The following is a 25,761-nucleotide window of genomic DNA, read 5'->3' as shown; positions in this document are numbered from 1 at the left end:
AGGTCCCGGTACCTGGAGGCGGGTGGAGAGGTGGTGTGGCGCCGGGTGTCTTACCGAAAGCGGCCGCCGCAGTGCTGGCACCGGTCCCCGACCCACCCGGGGGCGCACACACACCCGCCCTGGGCCGGGCTGCACCGCCCGTTCACGCACGGCTCCTCGCACTCCTTCGCCCCGGTACCGACCACCAGACCGGCCAGACACACCACCACCAGCGTCCTCCATCCCGGCCCGCGCAGGCCCGTCCGGGCCAGGCCCAACATCAGGCTCCAGGTCCGGCCGAGGGCCCTCCGAACCTCCCCGGACATCCGCGACCAAGTGTGTGTGGGTCGGCAGGCGAATCCGCGGGTACCGACACGGGCCGCCGGGTGTGTGTGTGTGTGTGTGGTGAGCAGCGGGGCGGAGCGGGGTTCGTGGTGTCGGTGGTGATTGCGGTTCCGTCTCGTCTTTTGTGGCGGACTTTTATCTTCTCTTCCCCCCCCCGCTCACATCTTATCGCCGCAGTGCTGGAGCGCACCCGGACGTGACGTAGACCCGGCCGGACGCGGAAGCGCCAAGATAAAAGTCCGCGAGGAAAACCGATCAGTCGCTGATCAGATGCATTGATGAATTTGACCCGAAAAAATGCTTGTCAAAATATAAAAGATCCCCCTCTCTCCGTTCGCGCAGATGATGATAGTTATATATATTTTTGCTTAAATTGTATTTTTCTTTGTATATTAAATTGTAAAATAAATTGTATGTTTTGTAACTCAACTGTTTATATGGATTAAATGTCGATTTATGGTTCACTTATAGCCTACTGTTCAGTTAAAATGTGAAGGTTACACATTTTTGCACGTTGTACTCAAATATATAAAACCATTCAAAAATACAGGAAAACGAAACGAGTCAGCTTTAAAATAATGGCTATTTTCCTATAATCACGGTGGTGCCTTTACATTACAGCTGCATGTTTTCACCTTTTGAATGTTAAAATTCTGTTTTGTTTAGTCCGTTTTGACTCGTCTGAACACGTGGACAGCATATGAATCCTTAATGAGGCTCAAAATTAGAACAGATGTGTGTGCAGATTGAGGTTTGGTGTACTTTTCCAACAATTAATTCGTTATATGACTTGTGAAGTGTAGATATCAGGTGTGGTTAAAAAGGAGCTCGTTTAGTCACAGCTATATAGCGCCACCCTGCGGCATTCATTTCAGATAGCCACTTTCAGTGTGACGTACAGAGGAAACGTTTAATTCAAATTCAAACGATATTCAAATATGATAAACTATGCAATATTGCTCAGGTCTGGTTTAAATTAACGACTGGTGCCTTTTACTTGGTCATGATTAGTTCCTTGGGGGTTAATAGCCTTACATTTGTCCAACAATGTATTTTGTACGTCATCCCACAATGTGTTTAAAATAGAAATAAAATGGAGGATACAACGTACCAGTTGTATCATATTTGTTTTTATGGAATTTCCCAAATTATGCATGTTTTCTATGTAAAGTAAAACTGTTCAAGTGAATGTGGTGTATACATGAATAGGCAACTAGAAGAAGTTATTATAGGTGCTTCTCTTTCTACACTTCAGGTGATCACCCCCCCCCCCCCCCCCCCCCCCCCAAAAAAAAAAATATATATCTAGCACACAGAATCAGCAGGACAGTAGCATCAATAATTAACAAACGTCATAGAAGGTTTATTAAATTGACTTGGAAGAAGTCACAATATTTCAACACACTCCATTACATGAAGTGCATTCATTCTGTATTTATACAACATTCACCAACCCAACAGGATTGATTCTGCAAAGACCAAATAAAAACAAGAACATATTTACATGGGCAGGGGGGAGGATTGTGCCCCAAAGACGCAGGTCAGGGGTTACAGTGGAAAGCCAGCAAAGTGGACTGAACATGGGATCCAACCTGAAACGGTTTCAGATCCAGTACAATAATAAATTTTGATGTAAAACAGCTTGAAACGGAGCCTAAATTAATCAAATTACAATGATGTAATCAATGGCGAAGAAAGCAGACTGAAATTGATCCGACATAATTGTTAATAACACTAACTACACACACAGGGTTAGACTGAGATGAGGATGTAACATCACAGGACATTAGGAGACCTTTCAGAAAGTCTTGTTCCGAGGCTACATACTGACTGGACTTTAAACGAACCTCCTCGGCTGGGCTCAACTGGCATGCTGACAGAAGAAACATCTGCTGTGCTCAAACAGATAAATGAACGGTGGTTTTATGAGGGTAAAACGGAAGAGTTTAGCCAAGGGCTCCCTGACAGGGCCTTCTCCAGAGGTCTGACAGTGGTGACTACAGACTGGTCATAATCTCATGAATTGTCCCCCACAGCAGGGGTGGGGGGGGTTTCATCAGGGCAGGCACCTGGTGCTGTTAACAGCTCCTTCAAACAGCGACACACACACACACACACACACAGTCAATCAATCAATCAATCAATCAATCAATCAATCAATCAATCAAATCAATGATTATTCTCCCACTCACAGGTCGGTTTAACAGTTCGATCTTAAGGGCAAACGTGCAGAAACAGTTAGAGAAAGTGGAATCATAAGAAAAAAATCAAAACAAAATTAATAAAAGTTAAGAAAAAAATCTTAATGAATTATTACTTAATATTTTACAATTATGATGTGTGTGTTACATACTTGGTCAACGTAATTTCTCTTGCTGGATTATCCTACATATCCATGTCTGGCTAAAGCACTTGCTATTGAAGTTCCATGTCCTCTAATCTCATGAAGGTCATCTCGGACACGATACGCCACACCGCTCCAGCTCTTATCTTCTCAGATTATTCTTTCTTTGTGTCCCCCCCCCCACTTTGGTCGGTTGGTGCTTTTTTAATGAAATGAAGTACCGTACACTATGTTCTTTACATCCGTAGATTCAAAAATCTAATTTTCCCCCTAGTTATTGTGAGTGAAACGCATCAATCGTATCTCTCACCATAGAAAAATCATGCTTTTCATAACTCTGTACGCTTACAGTCTCATTTCATACAAACAATATTCCTTCACCATACATGTTCAGTCCAAAGATTTGTCCATTACGCCATTGCTGTGTCAGACACGCTATTCCTGTTTGCCAGTAATTGGCTTTTGTGCCTTATACTCCATGCATCCCGTCAGGACACCTCCCTCAAACCCTCTCGCTCGCTAAAGATGAAGAGTCTATTTACAATGGAGACGAGAGAACCCACACACAACATTCCTCACAAACCATGTGTTTGTGTTGTTGATTCACAGGAAGCAGGTCTCGGACAAGTTCCTTTTAAGACATGCCATGCTAAGTAAACAGTGGTTCAAGGCTGCTCAAATATTCACTGGTGATTACTGCTCAGAAAAACGTTGCGATTCCTCCACGTCCCTCTCGGTTCGATTCCACACGGGTGTGTGTGGGGCGTACTGAGGTAAAAGGTGGCGATGCACGAGTTGGAGCTGGTCAGCTAGAAGAAGTCAAGCGGTAGGTTTAGATCTTCTCTCCTGAGTGAATGACGTCAGCTCTTACAGGACGGGGGAGGCGGGGCAAAGCAAAGGTCCTGGGCAGATCTTCTGTAGAGTGGTGTGTGTGTGTGTGACTGGATGTGTGCCTGAGTAGCACTAAAGGCATACGCTCGTCTGGGGAGCGTAGGACGAGACCATAAGACGTCGAGAAGCTTCACTCGGTCTCGTGAGCAGTACCACGTTAAGTGTGTGCGTTAAGACTGTGTACGTTTGTGCTTTCAAGCACGAGCAGGGACGGGTTCTGCTGCGACTCCAGACGAGCTGCAGGGCGTGGAGAGAGAGCTGTGTGAGATTGTGCGAGACCGAGCGAGACCGAGCGCGGAGGGCCGAGGTTCAGCTGGAGTTGGAGATCCGTGACGGCCGGCCCGTGGAGGAGGAGCTGTACGTCCGGGAACGCTGTCTGATTCTGCAGGGCACCTCCAGCTCCTGAAACAGCGGCGTCTCCGTGATCTCAGACGCTTCAGGACGTTCTGCAGGCACCCGTGAGAGCATAGAGTGTACCATCTTAGCCTGGAACACACACACACATATCAGTACAGAAACACAGATAGCCCTTTTCTACCAACACAGTACCAAAACAAATATGGAACCGTTTCCCACCAAAATAAACATCTCAAAAGTTTGTTCCCAGCTGGAACTAAAGAGCAGAGCGTTCCTCAGCACCACGCGTGACGTGTGGAGAGGGAACGATCACCACACAGCTGGGCGGAGGGATTTGCTAGCGCGTTAGGGTGTGCTCAATGGCATTCTGGGTAACACAAACAAACCAGAAGCCAGAGGCGCCAATTCAGCTCCAGAAACAGTAGTAGAACCGGACCTCGCATTTCCACTACTTCAGCCATTAATGACGTTAAGTTGATCATGTTAACGTAGTAGTGGTAATGTTCAGGAGTACTTAGCACTGTTCTATTCATTATGTTAATATTGTTCCTTATCTGTTATATCATTTATTATTATTGTCCATCTGGTTAATAGTTGAGCCATATTTCCTTTCGGATAATAATCTATAATCTACAAGATCAAAAACGTAATCTAATCCAACATCTTTATACTATGGTTCACTCCACCATCTGTCCACCATCAAAAATAGGTGCAAACACGGGTCACACGAGTCTCTATATAACACCAAGGGAGAATATTCATAGAATATTTCTTTCTAAAGTGAAATTTAAAAAAATCTGGCATAAACACCTAGTAGCACGGGCCAGTGTCCAGTAATACGCGGGAAATGCAAATTAAAATGATATGATAGAAAAATCAGCCAAAATTTCATCTTGTAATGCTACAATTGTGACCACAGGGGGCACAAGAGATCCTTTTTTGCTCTTTTTCCACATCATTTTTTCCAAGTTCTTTCTCTGCCCTCTCTTCTCTTAACCACCAACCCTCTGCACTCTTATATAAAACACATCCTCACCTCCTGGACGTTGCTTTTGTAAAAACTGGCAGGGAACTGCAGTGATCGGACTTCAGTGAGAGTCTATGGGAAGGAAAGCAGAGAGGCACCATTAAAAGCGAGGAAGACCTCAAAATGACGCAGTCTCTCGGTCTCTCTCCCCGTCTCTCCCACTGTCTCTCTCTCCCCGTCTCCCTCCCCATCTCTCTCTCTGTCTGTCTGTCTGTCTCCCTGTCTCTCCCTTTCACTCTGTCTCTCCCTCCCCCGTCTCTCCCTCCCCCGTCTGTCTCTCCCTCCCCCGTCTGTCTCTCCCTCCCCCGTCTGTCTCTCCCTCCCCCGTCTGTCTCTCCCTCCCCCGTCTGTCTCTCCCTCCCCCGTCTGTCTCTCCCTCCCCCGTCTGTCTCTCCCTCCCCCGTCTGTCTCTCCCTCCCCCGTCTGTCTCTCCCTCCCCCGTCTGTCTCTCCCTCCCCCGTCTGTCTCTCCCTCCCCCGTCTGTCTCTCCCTCCCCCGTCTGTCTCTCCCTCCCCCGTCTGTCTCTCCCTCCCCCGTCTGTCTCTCCCTCCCCCGTCTGTCTCTCCCTCCCCCGTCTGTCTCTCCCTCCCCCGTCTGTCTCTCCCTCCCCCGTCTGTCTCTCCCTCCCCCGTCTGTCTCTCCCTCCCCCGTCTGTCTCTCCCTCCCCCGTCTGTCTCTCCCTCCCCCGTCTGTCTCTCCCTCCCCCGTCTGTCTCTCCCTCCCCCGTCTGTCTCTCTCTCACTCCCTCCCTTTCCCCATCTGTCTGTCTGTCTCTCTCTCTCCTTGCTGAACGCAGCTGTGTGTTTGAGTGAGTGCACGCTCTTACCCGGACTCTCTCCATCTGTGTGCGGAACGGGTACAGCAGCTCAAAGAGAATCAGCCCCAGAGAATAAATGTCCACCTTGTGAGAATACAAATTCCCCGACAACTGCAGAGCAAACAAACAGACGTGTGCTTTAATTGCACAATTACACAGACACTGCGAGAGAAGGCGTCTCAGCTCACTACGGCGGTGAGCACGGGGGCAGCGCCCAGCACACACCTGCTCTGGGCTCATGTACAGCTTGGTGCCCACTTGTCCCGTGTGACGGGCAAAGACCGGCATGGGCGTGAGGGCACTCAGCTCTTCGTCATCCTCTTCCTCCTGGTCCATGGCCGTCACCAGTCCAAAGTCCCCGACTTTCACCACGTCGTCCAGGGTGAAGAAGATGTTGGAGGGCTGGGAGAGGAAGGTGATGAAGAGCAGGAGCGATTCACAGCGTTAGCGTGGATACGAGTGTAGCGCTGGATCTGAGGTGCTTGTTCGGCTCGCGGGACGAACGTCCCTCGTGTCCTACCTTGAGGTCTCGGTGCATCAGCCCCTTGCTGTGAATGAAGTCGACGGCCTCGGCGATCTGCAGGAAGATGGCGAGACACTGGGCGTGCTCCCTGAGCTCGGCGTGAGATCGCTGGGCCATCCAGTCCTTCAGGTTCTCCTTCCTGCACAGCTGCATCTGTATGTACAGGTAGACCTTGGGCGTGAGGGGGGGGGCGCGCGGCGGGCGTGGCCGGGCAGGCGCTCAGGTTCAGGGTCGTGGGCCGCGGGGGGGAGGAGGAGGAAGAGGAGGAGGACGAGGGTCCCGGCTGCGCGGGACGCTGGGATTTGGAGGCGGAGCCAGAGCGGGAGCCGGAGAGGCGTCCGGTCCGAACGGGCGTGGTCCGGCTGAGGTCGGCGTCGCTGTTGCGCTGGTCGCAGCCGGAGTCTTCAAACACGATGTCGAAGGAGGAGGAGGTGCAGTCGGCGTGGGTTACGGCGCGGGGGGGGCACAGCTCGAAGGAGTGGGGCGACTCCGACAGGTCCAGGACCGGGTCCACGTCCAGGTCGCAGCGGCTGTCCTGGTCCGACATCATACTGTCCGGCCCCAGACCGTCCACGCACACGTGGTCCTGAGTTGCGGGGCGAGCGTCGCACGGCGAGCCCAGCGGAGAGGGCGTGGAGACGGGCACCTTGACGGAGAACGCCTCCATGTGGTCCGGAGAGCTGAGGGGCCAGTCGGTGGCGCTGATGTACACAAACAGAGCGTTAGAAAGGCCCCCACACACAGAGGGGCGCGGCGGGCGAGCTGGGTGACCCGGTACCTGGCGTCTCGCAGCCAGCGCTGGTCCATATCTTCCTGCCAGCCCTGGGGGGGGCTCTCTTGCCACGCGTTGAAGTAACGGATGATGCCGGGATGTTCTAGCTTGGCCAGGGCCTTCACCTCACGCATCACCTTCTCACGGGCCACTTCCCTACACACACACACACACACACATATATTAAACATTCATACACACACCATGTATATGTACGTATCGCCAGGCAGGTGTTTCATTCCGTTTTACCTGTTTGGTAGACGGATTCTCTTAATGGCATAATGACAATCATCCACTTTGTTCCGAGCTTCAAACACCACCCCAAATCCTCCTCGGCCTAAACACTGCACAGGCTCAAAGTCCGTCAGATACCTGTGGGCGGACACACACACACACACACACACACACACCGTTGACTCTCCTCACTCCCAAAGCTGCCAGATATTCCTGATCTAAAACATCCCTCCCCAGGTGTCCCAGTGCTGACGGGTTTCAGGCATGCTGGCTTGTGCGGGTGCAATGTGGGTCCTGTTCACCTTCATTCATTAAAAGCAGAGGTCACATGACTTCCTTCTAACGTGGACATTGGCTGTATTTTTCTGGAGTGAACGTTTTTATCATGCAGGTTGGAGTGATGGGGGGGAGATACAGTTCTGGAATGGGGAGAGACCAGCTGCTCACAGACTGACATTCCTAGCACTCCTTCTCAAAACCATATGCTCGTCACCCCTGGCTTGAGACAGGGTGTGTTCGTCTATTTCAGGAGTGTGTGTGTGTGTGTGTGTGTGTGTGTGTGTGTGTGTCTAGGGGACGGGGAGAGTCTCATCTCATGTGGTTGTCCCAGCTGTCCACCTCAAAGGAGATCAGCATTTCTGGTGAGCCAGAACCTGCAAGCTAAACCGTCCAGTAGAGGGCAGCACACATGCAAACAGCCATTCTGACCGTAGACGTGGGCATGTCGCACCTGGACACGTATTGGCTGGGCCGGGGGGAGGGGGTGGGCTCTCTGGCTTCGACCACGCCCAGCTCAAACTTGCTGTCTGTCTGGCACTGCGTCTCTGACTCCTTCCGCTGCTGTCAGACAGGGAAACACACGAGCGTTCAGCCCAACGACGGTCAGTGGTAATGAGCGTTCTGTAGCGGGCCTGGCGGGTTCTCCCTCTCACCCGTGCGTGTGCCGTGTGCGGGTGGAAGAACTTGCGGACGATGTAGGTGGTGGCGGCGATGCAGAAGATGATGGTCCCCAAGATCTCCTTCCACCAGGGAAGCAGCAGCACCGGGTCCTTCCTCCTCATCCTCATCCTCGCTCCTCCGGCATCGTCCGGATGCAACACGCTCACCGCCGTGACCTCCCGCCGAGATCGGTACTGAGAACCATACGGGAAGTAGAACCCATTATCTATAGGGGGAGACAGACAGACAGACAGGGAGAGAGACGGATGAGAGAAGTATATTATACATTTGCAATAAGCACGTTCTAAGAAACCCCTCAAACAAGACCAGTTTTGAACGTCTACAGAACAAAAGCAGCTGGTTCTGACCGTGCGGGTACTGCAGTATGGACAGGGCTCCATTGCTATACTCGTCGTGGGAGTACTTGTCGTTGTTGAGACACTTATCAAACTCTTCTGAACCCACCAGCACCGACGTACGAGAGGGAGAGTCTGGAAGAGAAGGACAAAAAGCAGAGCTGTAATCAAGCCCCGCCTGCTGCGTGAGGGTGTGGCCTCTCAGCTCGTGTGCGGTCGGCATCGGAGGCTCACGGATGAGTGGTTTCCATCGGACGGTTGGTGGAGGGATGATGTCACTGCCGGAGCCGTGGCCAACCAGGGCCTTGGCCTTCGACGGGAACTTCTCAGACATCCGGACAGATGACTGCAGATACAGCTGACCCTGAAACATGCCTGTAAGATCACAGACACGGAGGTTCAGGCTTGGACCGGAAACAACGGACGTGAGACACACACTCGCGCGTACAGGAGTGTCTGCGTGCACGACGTACCCAAGTAGACGCTCGACTCTGTGGCTCCTCGCGCCTCCTCCATGAAGTCCTCGTTCTCCTCCTGAGTCTCCTTCTCTTGTTGTGTAGTGTAGGAGGTGTCGTCAAATAAGCTGATGGGCGTCACCTTGCCCCCCCTGACCAACCAGGCCGAGGCGATGGGGGTGCAGAACTACAAGAACAGAGAGGTCAGCCAAGATTTAAGGGTTGGGGTAAGACTTTGAGCTCGTTAGTGTCTGCCAGGTGTGTAAGGTAACGGTGAGCTCACCTGATGCTCCCAGATGAGCTGTCCTCCAACCTCGCTCGTGAAGGCCATGACCTTCCAGTCCGGCACGGACACCTTGATGACCAGGCCGAGGGTGTCGGCCTTGACACGGCCGCCGCCCCCGGGGTTGTGACCACGCCCTTCAGACTCCTCCAGGATCACGCTGGGGGCCTCGTGCCACGCCTCCTTGCTGGCCGCCTCCCCCTCCAAGAAGCTGAACTGTGACTGGGTCTCGGGCACGAACTTCAGCTCAAAGCTTCCCACGCTGAAGTTCCACCTGATGGACAGAGAGGAGGGTCAGAGTGGGCCGGTCCGTTCGGGCACAGCCGGACGCCTCTCACGCCGGTGCCAGCGAGGCCGAGCGAAGGTCAAACGTCAGACTCACTTCTCAAAGCCGCTGCGAGGGGTCACGGCACGGACGGTTTTCTGCGTTCTCTGCAACAAGAGCATGTCCTCGGACTCTTCCTCCTCCTCTTCCTCTCCCCAATGACTGCAGCCCACTGCTGAACAGATGTACTTCAGCTGGAGAGAGAGAGAGAGAGAGAGACAGACAGAGAGAGAGACAGAGAGACAGAGACAGACAGAGACAGACAGAGACAGACAGACAGACAGAGACAGACAGACAGAGACAGACAGACAGAGACAGACAGACAGAGACAGACAGACAGAGACAGACAGAGAGAGACAGACAGAGAGAGACAGACAGAGAGAGAGAGAGAGACAGAGACAGACAGAGAGAGACAGACAGAGAGAGACAGACAGAGAGAGACAGACAGAGAGAGACAGACAGAGAGAGACAGACAGAGAGAGAGAGAGAGACAGATTTAGAAAAAAAATTGTCCATCGGTCAGCTGGAGATGGCGTCATGTGACATGGCCCGGAGGCCCGTAGGCACCTTTCCGCTGTAGGTTCCCAGGCCGTAGGTGGTGAGGGACTTGCCGCCCACCAGTACGGTGTCCTCTCCGACACGGTAGGACGACTCCAGCAGGGACTCCACGCTGAAGGGGACAGACTCCATACTCTCCCGGTCTCTGTTCCACTGGAAGAGCGCGCCGTCCAGAGACGGTATGAACACCTTATTCCCAAAGACCTGAGAAGAAGGGGACAGACTGTAGATACAGCACTTCCACACTGCACATCTAAAACCTCAACACACAACTCACAAATCAAGCTCCAAACTGTACAGGTGTTTTAAAAGGCCCAGCACACATGGTCTCTGAAATAATTAATAAAATGGTGTCTGCATTTTTTTTTTTTTTTTTATGTAGGCCATATGGGTTGTACTTCTAAAAAAAGATACACCAGTAAGAAGAGACCTCTAATGTTCAAAGTTCATGAAACACTACTTCAACAATGATAAAAAATAAAACAATCAATTTCCTTGAGTTGCAAATAATCCCTCACAAGTGGCTGTGGTCATTACGGTGAGTGCTTGAATTCAAAAGTCAAAACATCTCGACTAAAGACAAACACAAAGGCACCAAGACAAACACAATGCTTTGATTCTTCTTATCGCGTGACGTTGCTGTCTGTGTCTACGCTGAGGAGTCCAGCCCCACTGTTCAGCCCGGAGGTAAAACCACAGGGCTAAGTACACACTGACCTGGACCAATCAGGTGTCGGGAGACTGAACCGTATTGGTTTAAGCCGAGTCAGGAGATAAACTACTCATGGCCACGTGTTGCTCAACTCTGTAAAACAACTTCTTTAGAGGCTCATTGCTGTGTTCAAATTTGTATCATTAGACAGAAACAGAGCAGGTATTACAGCTGTGCGATTGCCCAATATGCACGGTTTCTTCTTTACGTAGACTGGTGCGTGAACGCTCACGCGTGCGCACACACAGAAGTGAGATCACCAACTTCCCGGTGTGCTTAATCAGCCTCAGACAATTATTAGCACCAGCAGAAGCCTGAAGCCCTAAGCTATGGGAAACGGAGCAGCCGTGAGGGGCGGAGTCACGGAGATGGTGGGGATGAGGTCATCCATCAATCAAAGCCACAACCAGGACCGATTGCAGTTTAGGGGGTAAGAGGTTTAAACAGTATGTGTGTGTGTGTGTGAATGTGGTGTGTATGTATAGAGTTGATGACTCATCTCTCCCGTAGGAAAGCTTTAATCCACCGTGTGATCCATGCGTATGATCTCCAGATCTACAGGGTCTCCTGCTGCACCATTGGCTTTAAACGTTCTCCACTTAGCTAGAACTTAAGTCATCATACAAATAATCCGTTTACCACAACAACTTTTCCAAAATGTGCTACAAAATGCTTCACTTACAAAATGTTATTGGCAAACGTCTACAACCTTCAATCACAAAGCGGGACCTCTCTGTACAGTCTACAGACACAGTCCGTCATTACTACACAACGTGCTGTAACTCACTACTGCACAGTTCAGTTACAGCTACAGTCACTATTACAGTGTAATGACTCAACACAGCTACCACATCTCTGCTCAATTCACCACTTTTATTTACGTTGTCTTGAGGCTAACCCACCACAAAACGGGACCAGGTCCAATACTGCCACGTGTTCTCCACACAGGACATGTCCTTTGAAGACGTGTATGAAGAACGCAGAATACTTATTAGTCAGTACTTTAGGGGATTTCAGCATTTAGGGGTAAGCAGTCTATCGTTCTGTTAATTGACACTGGCTGGATGGATGAGCTGATTAGATTTTTGTGTTCCGAGTTTGTGAGAACGTGTGGGATCTCCCTCAGGACTCAATAAACCTCCTGAAGAGGACATTGATTCTGATTCCGCTTGGTCGAATCTGACAAATATCATTATATCAATTACAGCACCCCCTCCACACAGACTCACACCAACACAGAGCAACGTCAAATTGAACAGAACCAAACAGCTGGTAGCAAAGCAGCTCACCCGTTCTGCCTGGGGCTTGACGGGCCTAACCAACCGCGACCAACACCTGCACCAAGGGGGCCACACCGAACAGGTGCCGACTCTCACCAGCGCACCCTCCTCCGGCCAAAGTGGACCAGTCCATCTAGACTCTACCTACACACTGCTGTGGCCTTCAGCTCCATGTCCAACACGTAACCGTAGCTCTGAGCAGCTCCGTCATCAAAACAGCTCAAACAGGATCAATAAAGTATAAAATCAATCAACTGTCCAAGCAAGAGAACAGATCCAGTTCACTGTTAACCACTGGCTCATAAGGCACTGGCACTGTTAACCACTGGCTCACACAGATATGATATTATGCATTAGCTTTTGCCCAAGTGAGAGTCTAACTGAAATTGCCATGGTTCAAAACAAAATAACTTAGGATGTTTCCGGACTAGAACCTGCTGTGTCCTCTCCCATAGTAAACTCATCACGACTACTCCAGTGTCAAACAGCCCAAATCACCACCACAATGATGTCACGTCTTTCATCTTTCTTCTGAAACTGGAACAATTGTAATAAGCAATCAAGCACATGAGACACACTCAGGTGTAACATATAAATAAATAATTCCTTCAAATAATTCCTTACGCTATAATACAGCATTTGTGTTTGAGGACATCAGTCCTTGACATTTTAGAAATGTTTTTATTTTATTTAAAATAAATAAATTTAAAAAAACGTCCAAAACAAAAGTTCACCCTGAAGATGAAAGGCAAGGGAGTGTGTGTGTGTGTGTGTCTAGATGACATCACCCCACACATACGGCATTATCTCATCCTCAGATACACACAGCATGACTCACGCCATAACAGTCAGTGGCATTCCTCTCTCTCTCTCTCTCTCTCTCTCTCTCTCTCTCTCTCTCTCTCTCCCTCTCTCTCCCCCTCTCCCTCCCCCTCTCCCTCCCCCTCTCCCTCTCCTCAGCGCTCAACCTTTCTCTTCCCATTCTCTCTCTCTCCCTCCATCATTTCTCCCCCACTCTCTGTTGTGACAGCGCGATTGTGCAGACAATGCTGTTTACCGCTGGCCTCTGTCCTGGTGCCACGCTATAGGTGAGCGCTGCCTGCCTGCACCATAGCGAGGGCCAATCAGACGGCAGAAGCCTTCTCTAATCACCGAGCAGACTGCTGTCTGAGGGACAGCATGGGCCAATCAGAGTGGCTGGTTGCTAGATACCCTGGGGTAATAGAAGTGGGGGAGGGAGCTTGGAGCCAATAGCAGCGGCTCTCTCCACAGCAGTCAGGCATTTGAGGTTACCGCCAAACCAGACGTGGGGTGAGTGTGGGAGTGTATAGAACTAAACAAGAGCTCCAGGTGAAAAAACTATGAACATACACACACGCACACTTGAATTAAGACAAATAAACAGCATGTATCTGCATGCAAACAGTAGCAGTTAATACCAGGAGAAACATATATATGCATATGAAGTGGTTTCAAACTGCAAACTGTAGTCATGTTATGATCTTACGAGTTGTGCTTTGCAATATACGTTTGCCTGTGTGTCTATATGTGTGTCTGTGTACACACACACATGCGCGCGCGCGCGCGCACACACTTACTATGGCGTACAGCTGCCAAAAAGATCTTCCCCTAGGTTACACATCAGTCTCCAGTGAGTACTGCTGTGTGTGTGTGTGTGTGTGTGTGTGTGTGTGTGTGTGTGTGTGTGTGTGTGTGTGTGTGTATCTCTTTCAGCCCCAAATCACTTAGGGCCATGGCCGTCTCTGTTGGGTTTCAAAGAGTTCCTCGCAAACACACAAACACACACATACAAGCAAAGCCTTCAACAATACCAGCTTTTGGTATGATTTTGTATTACAACAATTTTCATTTGTTTTTTTTTGTTTTTTTTTTTTTATGAGCACAATTCAACGACTGGTAGGTGACGTCCCCGTGCTGTATGTGTGATGGACACTACCTCTGGTTTGCTCAGACTGGAGGACACCAGGCAGCCAGAACCCACGTCCAGGTCCCACTGCTTACGTCCGTAGTTCAGAGGGTCCAGAGCAGCGATGCGTCCATCCAGAGTGCTGATGATCACCAGGGTTCTAGAGAGGACCAGAGAGGATCCCAGATCAGCCACACTGCTACATGCAGACAGAATTCATCTTCTATAGAGGGTGTGCTAGTAACAAAAACTATTCCTGTAATATACTACCTAGAACAAGTTATAGGTACATGGTCTGGTGGTTAGGGAACTGGTCTTGTGACCGGAGGGTCGTGGGTTCGATTCCCAGACAGGCCATACCCCAACTGCTCCCCGGGCGCCGGGCTAGGGCTGCCCACCGCTCTGGGCACGTGTGATCCAGAGCCCTCTAGTAATCACTAGTGTGTGTGTGTGTGTGTGTGTTCTAACTGCACAGGTGGGTAAAAAGCGGAGGACAAATTTCGATTGCGGTGGAAAAAAAAAAATCACAATTGATAAAATATGGCACATTTACATTTTTAAATTTTTTTTTTTTTTTTTACAAGCAATGGCAACTTCATTCAAATCTTCTCTCTTATACATGTTGTTAATTTCTCCACAACACAAGTCCTTGTGTGTTTTGGTCTTAAAACAGATGTTGGACATTTGTTGTAAAATATGCAATCACTTGAACACTTGAGTATTTCTTCTAACAAAGTAGTAGTAAAGGTAGTGGCATTGTGTGGTCAGGTGGCATCACCTTATACGAGGTGGCATCACCTTATACGAAACCTCACCCAGCTGCAGTCTCTCCTCACTACCTCGGCCACTTGTGAAACGTAAACCGTGAAACTGTGTGTACGGAGGGAAAAGGCCGCATGGTTGAAGCAGCACCTGTAAAAGCTCGAGAGACGATGATCTAACACATCAATCACGAGCTTCAGATGATCACGAACTTGTCCAGGGTGACCGACTAGATTTGCTTTACAACTTATTACAGATGCAGCAGCTTGTGGCTACAAACCTTCACCAGGACCCAGCATGAGGTCTGAGGGGGAGAGGATGCAGGAGCACTTTGATGTGTTAACTCGTATGGACTGGACATCACACCAGACATGAGCTCTACTGGTTTTAAGGGCAACTCTGTTCCTATGGAATCACTCCATTGCTCCAGGCTAAGACTGTTTGCTATACCTCCTCCAATGGGATACAAGTGTGTAAAACGCTACAGCACATCACTCCTGATTGGCTGATAGTCCCCTCCAAAAATATTTGGACTGATTGGTTGTTGCTAAGCAGTGCGTGTTGTGAGGATGAATGGTGAAGCTGCACTGGCCACACCCCTCTCTAGGCGATTGAGGAAGAGACAGTCTGCTCCAGCTCACAATATATATAGAAGACATATAGAAATACTATATACACACACATTATTAAAAATGTATATAAATCATTTTGAAAATTAATTTTCAAATTAAAATTAATTATAAATTTAAGAAAGATTAAAATTTATTGTAAATACACAGGTGTATAAAGTATGAAAGTTCTTAACTTTATTACTCCCAGTCTGGTTAGTCCAATTATATTTGAATAGAAATTAAATTTTAATACAAAAAAATATGGTTAACTCAGCAACTAAATCTATGTATCAATTATTAGTAACTCATCTCACCCCCCCAAATAGTCTTCTGCAGCACACAGTGCCTAGGCGAGGAAGACCTCAAGAGTGTTTGGTCTGCTGTGGAGTGCTGGGTGTCACAGAAAAGTGCCTCTAATTGTCTTAGTAATGTGTGCCTGAACTCTGATGGGATAGAGAGCTATTTGCCTTCTCTCTGTCAACACGATTAGAGCTTCTAGGCTGTTCAGCAGTCTTTGCAATTTTCTCAGTGGCACAAAAAAGATATTACCCTGAGCACACACACACACACACACCTCTGCTGACCACCTCTGTCTCTCCTACACTCTCACTGTCTTCACACTCAAACTCGAGAGGATCTCACCCCCAAACCTGCCATAAACAAACCTTCCTCAAAGCAAAACACACAAACTCACACAGTATCCGAGGTGTTTAGGCCAATCCCAGGAGCTTATCCCAGCCCACAGCCAGTAAAAACCTAGACGTGCCGCAGCACGTCCAATCAGAATGCGGCAACATGAAAATGCTCAGCCAATGGGGGAACAGGGCTCACTGTAACCATGCAACAGCAAGCAGTTCTCATCATCCCACTGCGAGCGCTCGAGTACTACTGCAACAGACATGCTCACACCACAGTACGGAAACACAGGGGCACACGTGTGCAAGTTGTGGATGTGAAGCCACACCCCTGCAGAGAAGCCGCACACTTCCAAACAGCTCAGAGGGCTGAACTGAGCACTGTTCACGCCATGGGAGACGGGCCGGCTCCCCTGTGAATAAACCCAACCCTAGCAAAACATAAACATGGATCGCAAAGCGCATAAAGAAATATTTGCATAAAATGTAGCACAACCCTAAAACAAACTACACAGAAACATCAAGAAAAACACACACAAAGACAGAAATCAGCCGATATAACCAAAGCTGATCTAACAGGTCTTCCTGACGGTGTGTACACACACACACACACACACACACACACACACACACACACCCACCCACCCACCCCCCCCCCCCCCCCCCCTCTGGGGTATAAGGTGTGCCACTAGTGCATGACATATTGCGCAGAGGGAGGAGCGAACCAGTAAGATTTATTAAGGATGTAGATAAGAACACACGGGAGTCTTTAAACAAGAGACACTTTAAGCAGGAGTTTTACACCAAGCTGCAATCTCCCTATTGAGTGACCGTGAACCCCATCGAGATTACATCCACAACCCAGGATCACAGGCAACAGGATCTTGTGGTCATCAAGACTTTATCCTCATGTATTGATTAAGTGTGTTGATACAAGTGGGTATACATGCCATCTCTTGTTGGGGTTCACATCACGTACAACCACACCCAAACTAGGAGCAATCACTATATCACACACACACACACACACACACACTTTGCAGTACATGCAAACACATTCATTTGTGCTCAATAACACCAGAACACCTCTATTATGCTTCAAGACCAGGTTGTGACATCCTAAATCAACCGGTCAATATGATCCATTACTACACGAGGTGTCATGAGCACCACCTCACACGGAGACTAGCTGGGAGACGTGTGGACACCAGTCCCCTAAATCTACAGCTTCTTGCATGACCATCAACACGTCCCCCCTGGTCCACATCTCTCCAGCATGCGCTCACGTTGCCTCTCCGTCGTGCAGCTCGCGAGCGGCGAAATCAAAACTCCGTGGCATGGCGCTCCACTCCTCTGATTGGTCAAGCCCTGGCCTTGATCTGGGTGGCTGATTTGTTGTTGCTAAGCAGTGAGGAACCAAACTACACAGGGGGGTGTGTGTGTGCGGCGCTGGGTCCTAGAGCCCTTCATCTCCCCCGTCGCAATGCCTCTCCCTCACTTTCTCCACAGCTCCGCTCAACTCTCTCTCCCTCTCTCCCTCTCTCTTCCGTCCTCCCCACCTTTCTCCTGCTCTCCACCCACTACTGCACTGCACCAGGGTGCGTCCACCGCAGCCAGCAAAGTCACGGCCAAGCCAAAAGAATCGATAAACAAATACGGCAACTTTGAACCGAGTAACGAAACATGGCGAGATCGACCTGTCGGCCCAGCAGGGAGCCATCCTAGCAGGCAGAGTAACACAGAGTAACAGTGAGTAACAACACTCCTCAAACAGGGCAGGAGAGGCCGATTAGCCAGACCCCAATTTAGAACATGAATTAAAGATATATTAAAAAGGAACAGAATATGGCCCAGGAAAGCCATTTTCCATATACATGCAGTGTTTCCGTCCCAACAAGACGCACAGCAACAGTAAAGTGACAGAAATGAACAAGAAAAGTTCACGGCGTAACGGTGGATGTAATGATTATAAAATGGCTTCCCCTCTGAAGCTTCTACAACAAAAGTGACAAACTAGAGTTACTAAACCATCAGAGAGATGAAAGATAATCCACATTATGCAGAACAAAACAAGCATATGAACTATACAGTCCCCCTCATAGTCCACACACCAGTCTCTACACACCTCAGCCCGTCCAACAACCCCCCCCCATCCCCCCACCCCGTCCACACACCTCTAGTCCCCCCCACCCTATCCACACACACACACACACACACACACACACACACACACACACACACACACACACACACACACACACACACACACACACACACACACACACACACACACACAGTCTCTCCCTCTGCACCCAACTCAAATTCTGAGCACTTTCTCTTTCCATCCTTCTAATTGGCCAACAAGTTTCCCAGCTCGAGGCTTCTGATTGGCTGTTGCTAAGCAGTAGGCAGTTGGAGCTAGACGTCTACTCTGGTTTGTGCCAGGCAGGCAGAACAGAGAACCGTAACAGCAAGTCGTGTGTGTGTGTGTGTGTGTCAGATAGGGCACCTCGAGCAGCGTTACTTCTACAAAAGGTCTCTCTGGATCTCTGCTGGTCCAAAAATACACACAACCAGGCCAAGACTCGCTGTGTGGGATCACTCAGGGTCGGGTAGGAGCGCCGTTTCAAGCACACATAAACAAAAGCAATTCACTTCAGACACGCGTGTCCCAAAACTACTCATCATAACAGCTATCAGCAGCTCACTACGGAGCAGGTCTTAATAAGACTTCACAAACCGTGACTAGTTATCCGTCTCAAACAGACTTTGGTTGTTTCTTGGTGAGAGTTTGAGCTGGGAGTTGTGCACTATGAAACAGCTCATTTATTTGTTGCTAATACACACCTGACATTTTGTGTTTGACTTGGCAACACACTGCCACAGTCCGACATGGTCACAAGGTCGGGGTTTTCTCTCAACTCAATACAGCTTTCAAAGTTAATAAAGAAAAATTAAAAACTGCTGCTTATCCTGAACAGTGCATTATAAATTAACACATTTTGTTCCTCATCAATGTGTTTATTCTTTATACTTTTCTTAATTCTTTGTTGGTACTGACTGCATCTCATGACAACAGAGACAAACTCTTTCTAAAAAGGTTTTACAAATACAACCACAGGCAGAGTCTATAGGAGTTGTAGAGCGTTAGTGGGTTAAAACAACGGCATTTAAAACGTTACATACATGATGTCTTATTGAACAACCTTGCCAGGCTTGTTGACTTTGTCTTTGACCTAACATGGCAAACCTCACACAAGGGAAATTAGCTCCTGGTTTTCTTTTCTCCCCTTATGATTGATCTTTCTGCCAGTGGGCTCTGTAAACTCAACAAGGGTACCAATCTGAGTGGTTGGTTCTTCATCACAAAGCGCACTCCTACTATTTTTGCTTGTGCGGTGTCGTATCTGAAAGTCTCTCGGGTTCCTGGGTTAGGCTCCCGCTTGCCAGTCAGCTAGGCTGTGCATCACAGAAAAGTGTCCCTGGAGAAAACCATCCCCCAGTAAAGCTGTTCCATGTCTAGGGGAGGGCCTGGGGGTGTTGATTAACATCAGAGTTCCTAGGAACCGCACACAATAGGTTGGTACCAGTTTCTCCATGTGTTTGTGCCCATAGACACAGTCACGTCAGCTGAAAACATCAGGGCAACCTTGGCATGCCCATTCCTGCATTTTGTCATGTACAATGACATTTCCCGGAAATGCCAAAAAAATTAAAAAAAGTTACTAGTATTACTCGCATGTACCTGCACAGAGGTGGGAGTGTGTAGCGTGTGTGAGATTTTGGCAGCACAGGTGTGTGAAGGCAGCACTCACCCCTGTTGAGATAGTAAGCTAGCAGATCGTTATTAGAAACACACAAAACACTGTGTCCTTCAGGAGTTTGTGAGAGCACAGTGAGTGCAGGTGATTCAATGGCACCATCAACCCCAGCTAAGTCATGTACACACACTCCATTAACTCCCTTAATTTAAATTACATTCATAAAAGCACTGCCACTAATATTCACTGCTGTATGCTGTAGTCTTATACCTGTGTAATAATCGACTCGTGAGTCAGGGCTGACTGCAATTTTCTAGGCGTTAAATGTAAATTTTTATAGCTACAATGTTAGTATGAGAATGATCATTGCTGTAGTTTAAAACACACACGTTCTCAGCAACATCATATAAATAATGTAAATGAACAAGCAGACAGCTGACTGCAGGGAGCCTCCATGTGACGAAACATTCAACGGTCAAACGGGCCCGAGAAGCACGTTACCTCCAGCACACAGGAATGTTGTTGCTTCTTAAGTTTAAATCAGGAAAACAACCATATAGTCTGACCTGGAGCCCAGAACCTCCTCCCATACCCCAGATTTGACATCACAGCTGGGCAGGTGTGATGTTCACGGAGACGTGCACACGTTTGAAAAAGTGTGGCAAATAAAGCCCATAACGTCACAGACCTGCTCAAATAAGCACAGCTTTTCTTACAAATCTCAAAATTTGTCATGTCTTTATGATGTACAAACTGCACTACACGCATTTTGCACCAAGTATTTTTTATATTCTGTGACTATTTAAAACATCCCTTCACAGCTGAACTTGGCACCCGTGTTTCACCATTCAACGGTTGTGTGTGCCGTGTGCAGAGGAGACAGCGGGTCCAGTTTACAGGCCCTCGAACATGATTGGTTGAGATAATCAAAAATATCAATAATTATCCATCACTGCAATACTGGTCCCAAAACATTAGGGCTCAAACAGATCATTAGTTATTGAATAACTGTACATTCCAATGAACTAGAGCATTTATTAATGTTCACACACACACACACACACACACACACACACACACACACACACACTTATGTCTTATATAATGCACGTTACATTTTCAACACGTCAAATTAAGACTTTTAATTGTCTTTTAAAAAGTCTCTTTTTAAAAGGAATTTCAAAATTGAAATGTGAAGCAATAACATTTTCCCCAATGTGATGGTGTCCATATCGCACAGCCCCCAAATTCAACCTGCCCCCCCCCCCCCCCCCCCCCCCCCCCCCCGCATCTGTGTGAGCTGGTCTGGTGTCTCAGCAGGGGACTCATGCAGGAATACATGATATCCAACATAAGCTGAAGGAGAAAGCCTCTATAAATCTCACTGGTATTTAACAGAGCACATGAGGAGATGTTCGCCCACAAAACACTTTAAAATATGCAATACATCAAATTAAGGATGTCACAGTAAATATTTAAATTAGGATACATTTTAAATTGCTAAATGATCCATAGGAAATGCTACAAGAGGGTATATGTATGTACATTTTAAAAAGACTGACTTTTCCCCAAGTTAACTTATTAGGTTTTATACTGTGACGTGTTGGTCTTTTGGCCACCAGCTGCACATCAAACTGGAAATAATAAATAATAATTAAGGTTTTAGACAACACATCCATGTTTGGACCTGGTCTTGTTTGTCAAAATGCTAAAATTACCCAGACATCAATATGGAATTGCACTAGAAAAGCACTGATGAGACTTTTTCTAGCCAGATAATTGCTTCGTCACGCTATTATTTGCCAAGCAAATCGTATCGTATTTTTCACCAGCCTTAAAATGTTAGTTGTAGATTCTTTGCTACATCATCAAGTCTGTATTAGTTTTCCAGCCACAGTTAATGTTGACGGAACTGGTTAAACACGGTTCCTTAAGTGGGAGGGACCCGCCTGATGCACACTGCTCTTGATGTCTGCCTTTTAATACACGTGTGCTTCACTGAACAGGAACCAACCCACAACAAAAGGAATTTCACTACCAGGACTCAAATATTCTAATTGAAACCCGTGCTAGGAGCACAATTTTGCAGACAGAAACCGTATTGTGCCCTCCTACTGGGTGAGTGCTGGTATTCAGTCCAGGCACAGTATGTACTGAACATCAAACCCACTGTACCCTACTATACTCCACATCATAGCCTGCAAATAACACCACAAGAGGAAACAGGAATTTCAGAGCTAACTATTGACACCTCCATGAAGCCATTTCATGAATAGGACTTCTTGACGGACTTCGTCTAAACAGACTTCATTAAACTTTCTTTGATTTTATGGGCAGGAATTCTAGTTACTCTTAAGAACAGATTATGCTTAGTCACCATAACCGGAGGGACAGAAGGACACTGCAGGATCTACACTACCTAGAGGCCCTTTCACTTTTTCCAGATTTGGATTCAGGGTGGGGCTCAGACCACTTTGATGCAAGGTTTAATTACAGTGTCATGCAGTTAGAAAGTTCTAAAATTAAAACCCAAGTTCAAACAGAGATCCGGACAGCTGATTAACCTTAAATACGCTGAATGATCGAAGTCCTGTTGCTAGATACATGTTACAGTTTATTTATATCCTGAGATTTAGCATGCAAGACTTGTTTGGCTGTGACTACATAGATGTATCTAACCATCAACACTAAATAAATTCTACCTGTGCATCACTAAACTTGTGCAACGTCCACAATATTAAACAATTAACTAAATCGATTTAAGGAGATTTCTTACAGTCAGCAGGCTTTCATTTAATACTGCAATGTTCCTTAAATTCAGTACCTTGCGTGCAATGCCCAGACACCTATGAAAACGTTATTCCTGATCACCTTAATTATTCTTACCAATGAGAATGGTTGTGTGCCAACTTGTGAGGATCTGGTTACTCGTGATAAAGAGTTAATGAATGTCTAATAAACGCTCAAGAATGACATAACACGGCTAACTCTATAGGTCACAGCCTCATGCACATAATCCAGTTAGGATCCCCAACAACAGAAAACATCTTTAAAGCCCATCAGTCCACCAGCTTGCTCAACTATACAGGGCAAAACAAAATTAACTACCTAGACAACGTTACCATAAGATTCAGATACCCAAACATATGCATGTTAGTGACCTAGTTAGTCTAGCTGACAGGGTTCCTGTGGTTCTTGTATGCAAGAAAAATTTCAGATCTGATCTGATAAAGTATTGTCATCATTATCATCAGTTACAGCTAGCTCATCTTAACTGGGTTACTGTGGTTCTGTCAGTCACAGCTAGCTCATCTTAACTGGGTTATTGTGGTTCTGTCAGTTACAGCTAGCTCGTCTTAACTGGGTTACTGTGGTTCTGTCAGTCACAGCTAGCTCATCTTAACTGGTTTACTGTGGTTCTGTCAGTTACAGCTAGCTCATCTTAACTGGGTTACTGTGGTTCTGTCAGTTACAGCTAGCTCATCTTAACTGGTTTACTGTGGTTCTGTCAGTCGCAGCTAGCTCATCTTAACTGGGTTACTGTGGTTCTGTCAGTTACAGCTAGCTCGTCTTAACTGGGTTATTGTGGTTCTGTCAGTCACAGCTAGCTCATCTTAACTGGGTTACTGTGGTTCTGTCAGTTACAGCTAGCTCATCTTAACTGGGTTATTGTGGTTCTGTCAGTCACAGCTAGCTCATCTTAACTGGGTTACTGTGGTTCTGTCAGTTACAGCTAGCTCATCTTAACTGGGTTACTGTGGTTCTGTCAGTCACAGCTAGCTCGTCTTAACTGGGTTACTGTGGTTCTGTCAGTCGCAGCTAGCTCATCTTAACTGGGTTACTGTGGTTCTGTCAGTCACAGCTAGCTCATCTTAACTGGGTTACTGTGGTTCTGTCAGTTACAGCTAGCTCATCTTAACTGGGTTACTGTGGTTCACAGCTAGCTCGTCTTAACTGGGTTACTGTGGTTCTGACAGTCACAGCTAGCTCGTCTTAACTGGGTTACTGTGGTTCTGTCAGTCACAGCTAGCTCATCTTAACTGGGTTACTGTGGTTCTGTCAGTCACAGCTAGCTCATCTTAACTGGGTTACTGTGGTTCTGTCAGTTACAGCTAGCTCATCTTAACTGGGTTACTGTGGTTCTGTCAGTCACAGCTAGCTCATCTTAACTGGGTTACTGTGGTTCTGTCAGTTACAGGTAGCTCGTCTTAACTGGGTTATTGTGGTTCTGACAGTTACAGCTAGCTCATCTTAACTGGGTTACTGTGGTTCTGTCAGTCACAGCTAGCTCATCTTAACTGGGTTACTGTGGTTCTGTCAGTTACAGCTAGCTCATCTTAACTGGGTTACTGTGGTTCTGTCAGTCACAGCTAGCTCATCTTAACTGGGTTACTGTGGTTCTGTCAGTTACAGCTAGCTCATCTTAACTGGGTTACTGTGGTTCTGTCAGTTACAGCTAGCTCATCTTATCTGGGTTATTGTGGTTCTGACAGTTACAGCTAGCTCATCTTAACTGGGTTACTGTGGTTCTGTCAGTTACAGCTAGCTCATCTTATCTGGGTTATTGTGGTTCTGTCAGTTACAGCTAGCTCATCTTAACTGGGTTATTGTGGTTCTGACAGTTACAGCTAGCTCATCTTAACTGGGTTACTGTGGTTCTGTCAGTTACAGCTAGCTCATCTTAACTGGGTTATTGTGGTTCTGCTTGCTAACTTCAAACTTCCAGGAAGTTCAGCGCGGTTTGTTTACACCCCGCGTCTGGCGAATCACGGCAAAACACGAAACAAAAGTCCACGGGGACCCTCACGGACTCGGTGGGTTTACCGTCCGTTAACGTCGCCGTCCGCGCGCGGCTCCTCGCGCTCGCCGCTCGCGCCGCTCTCGTCGTCCTCCACCGTCACGTCGCCCGAGCCGCGCGCGCCGACGCTCTCCAGCCCGCGCGCCATGACGCCCGCCGCATCCCCCGCCGGCGCGGACGCCCGTGTCGGTGCCGTCTCGAGGTCCCTGGCGGAGACGGAGCCCGCCTGCGAGATCCCGGTCACGACCCTGAAGACCAGCAGCAGCAGCAGCAGCAGCGCCAGGGAGATGCCCGCGTCTCCGAACCGAAGCCCCCTTTCCATCGGGACCAGTGGCACATTTAGTGGACAGGCGACCCCACACCGAAATGTGAAGTTAATCTAAAAACATCCCCCCCAAAAAGTCTCTTTTTATTACTGCACAAAAACAAAAAAAAACCCTCGCACGCCTCGCATCAACTTCCAGCTCCCTTATCCTGCGCGTAAAACACGAGAAGTGCGCGGAGCCCCCATCTTATCGCTTTTATAGCCGACGTCAGCGCGGCTCCGCCCACCCGGCACGCGCGCGTTCGACGCGCCGCTCGCGCCCGCTCGTCCACTCAGCGGCGTTCGATTGCGCCGTGCGAGTGCCAGTCTGCGGACGGACCCGCCTACCACGCGCAAGAGCGAGACCTCATTGGCTGCAGGCCCCGTCAGTCACGCCCCCCCCCCCCTCCACCCACCCGAGGAAGCGTTGAGGCAGGACGGGGTTTTAAAAGGAGGATCCACCGACCTGGACACAAACACGGAGATGGAAACAGCAACGTGGCCTTCACAAGTTCTCACTTCCTTTTCCGGCCCATTGAAACGTAATGGAGTTGAAACTATAAAACTATGTAAAATTATACACACGATCTGACTGGTAAAAACAGCGATAAAGTTGCTCACTGAGAATAAGGTTTTTAAAGTCTAAATCTGCCACGTAATTTTACAAAATACTAGCGATAATTGACCGGATTGATAAAGTCACACAATAAAATTAATGGATTTATAACCAATACAACATGTTTTTGTCTTATTCAGGCATTGTAGA

At 48.1% G+C, this 25,761-nt stretch overlaps 2 protein-coding genes across 2 annotated transcripts in view; both read right to left on the bottom strand.

The window, feature by feature from the left end:
• The window catches only part of atrn (attractin), a 42,163-nt gene extending 41,636 nt beyond the window's left edge, over positions 1 to 527 (bottom strand). The window contains exon 1 of the mRNA XM_076974867.1: positions 55 to 527. Within this exon, the coding sequence (XP_076830982.1) occupies positions 55 to 305 (251 nt within the window). The 5' untranslated portion in view covers positions 306 to 527. The remainder of the gene's footprint in view (positions 1 to 54) is intronic.
• Positions 528 to 1,661: 1,134 nt separating this feature from the next.
• On the bottom strand, positions 1,662 to 25,185 carry eif2ak3 (eukaryotic translation initiation factor 2-alpha kinase 3). Its single transcript, XM_076974450.1, is given in 18 exon segments — positions 1,662 to 4,045; positions 4,953 to 5,015; positions 5,770 to 5,871; positions 5,986 to 6,162; positions 6,281 to 6,484; positions 6,486 to 6,984; positions 7,062 to 7,211; positions 7,305 to 7,427; positions 8,020 to 8,129; positions 8,222 to 8,454; positions 8,597 to 8,719; positions 8,819 to 8,959; positions 9,058 to 9,226; positions 9,323 to 9,596; positions 9,705 to 9,841; positions 10,215 to 10,409; positions 14,155 to 14,284; positions 24,718 to 25,185. Coding segments are annotated over 18 exon segments (3,303 nt in total). The 5' UTR covers positions 25,014 to 25,185; the 3' UTR covers positions 1,662 to 3,868.
• Between the last annotated feature and the right edge of the window lie 576 nt (positions 25,186 to 25,761).

This window comes from Brachyhypopomus gauderio, chromosome 15 (assembly GCF_052324685.1).
Source record: "Brachyhypopomus gauderio isolate BG-103 chromosome 15, BGAUD_0.2, whole genome shotgun sequence".
Classification (NCBI taxonomy): domain Eukaryota; kingdom Metazoa; phylum Chordata; class Actinopteri; order Gymnotiformes; family Hypopomidae; genus Brachyhypopomus; species Brachyhypopomus gauderio.
The sequence above is the reverse complement of the archived record's forward strand: the minus strand, read 5'-3'. Positions and strand labels throughout refer to the sequence as shown.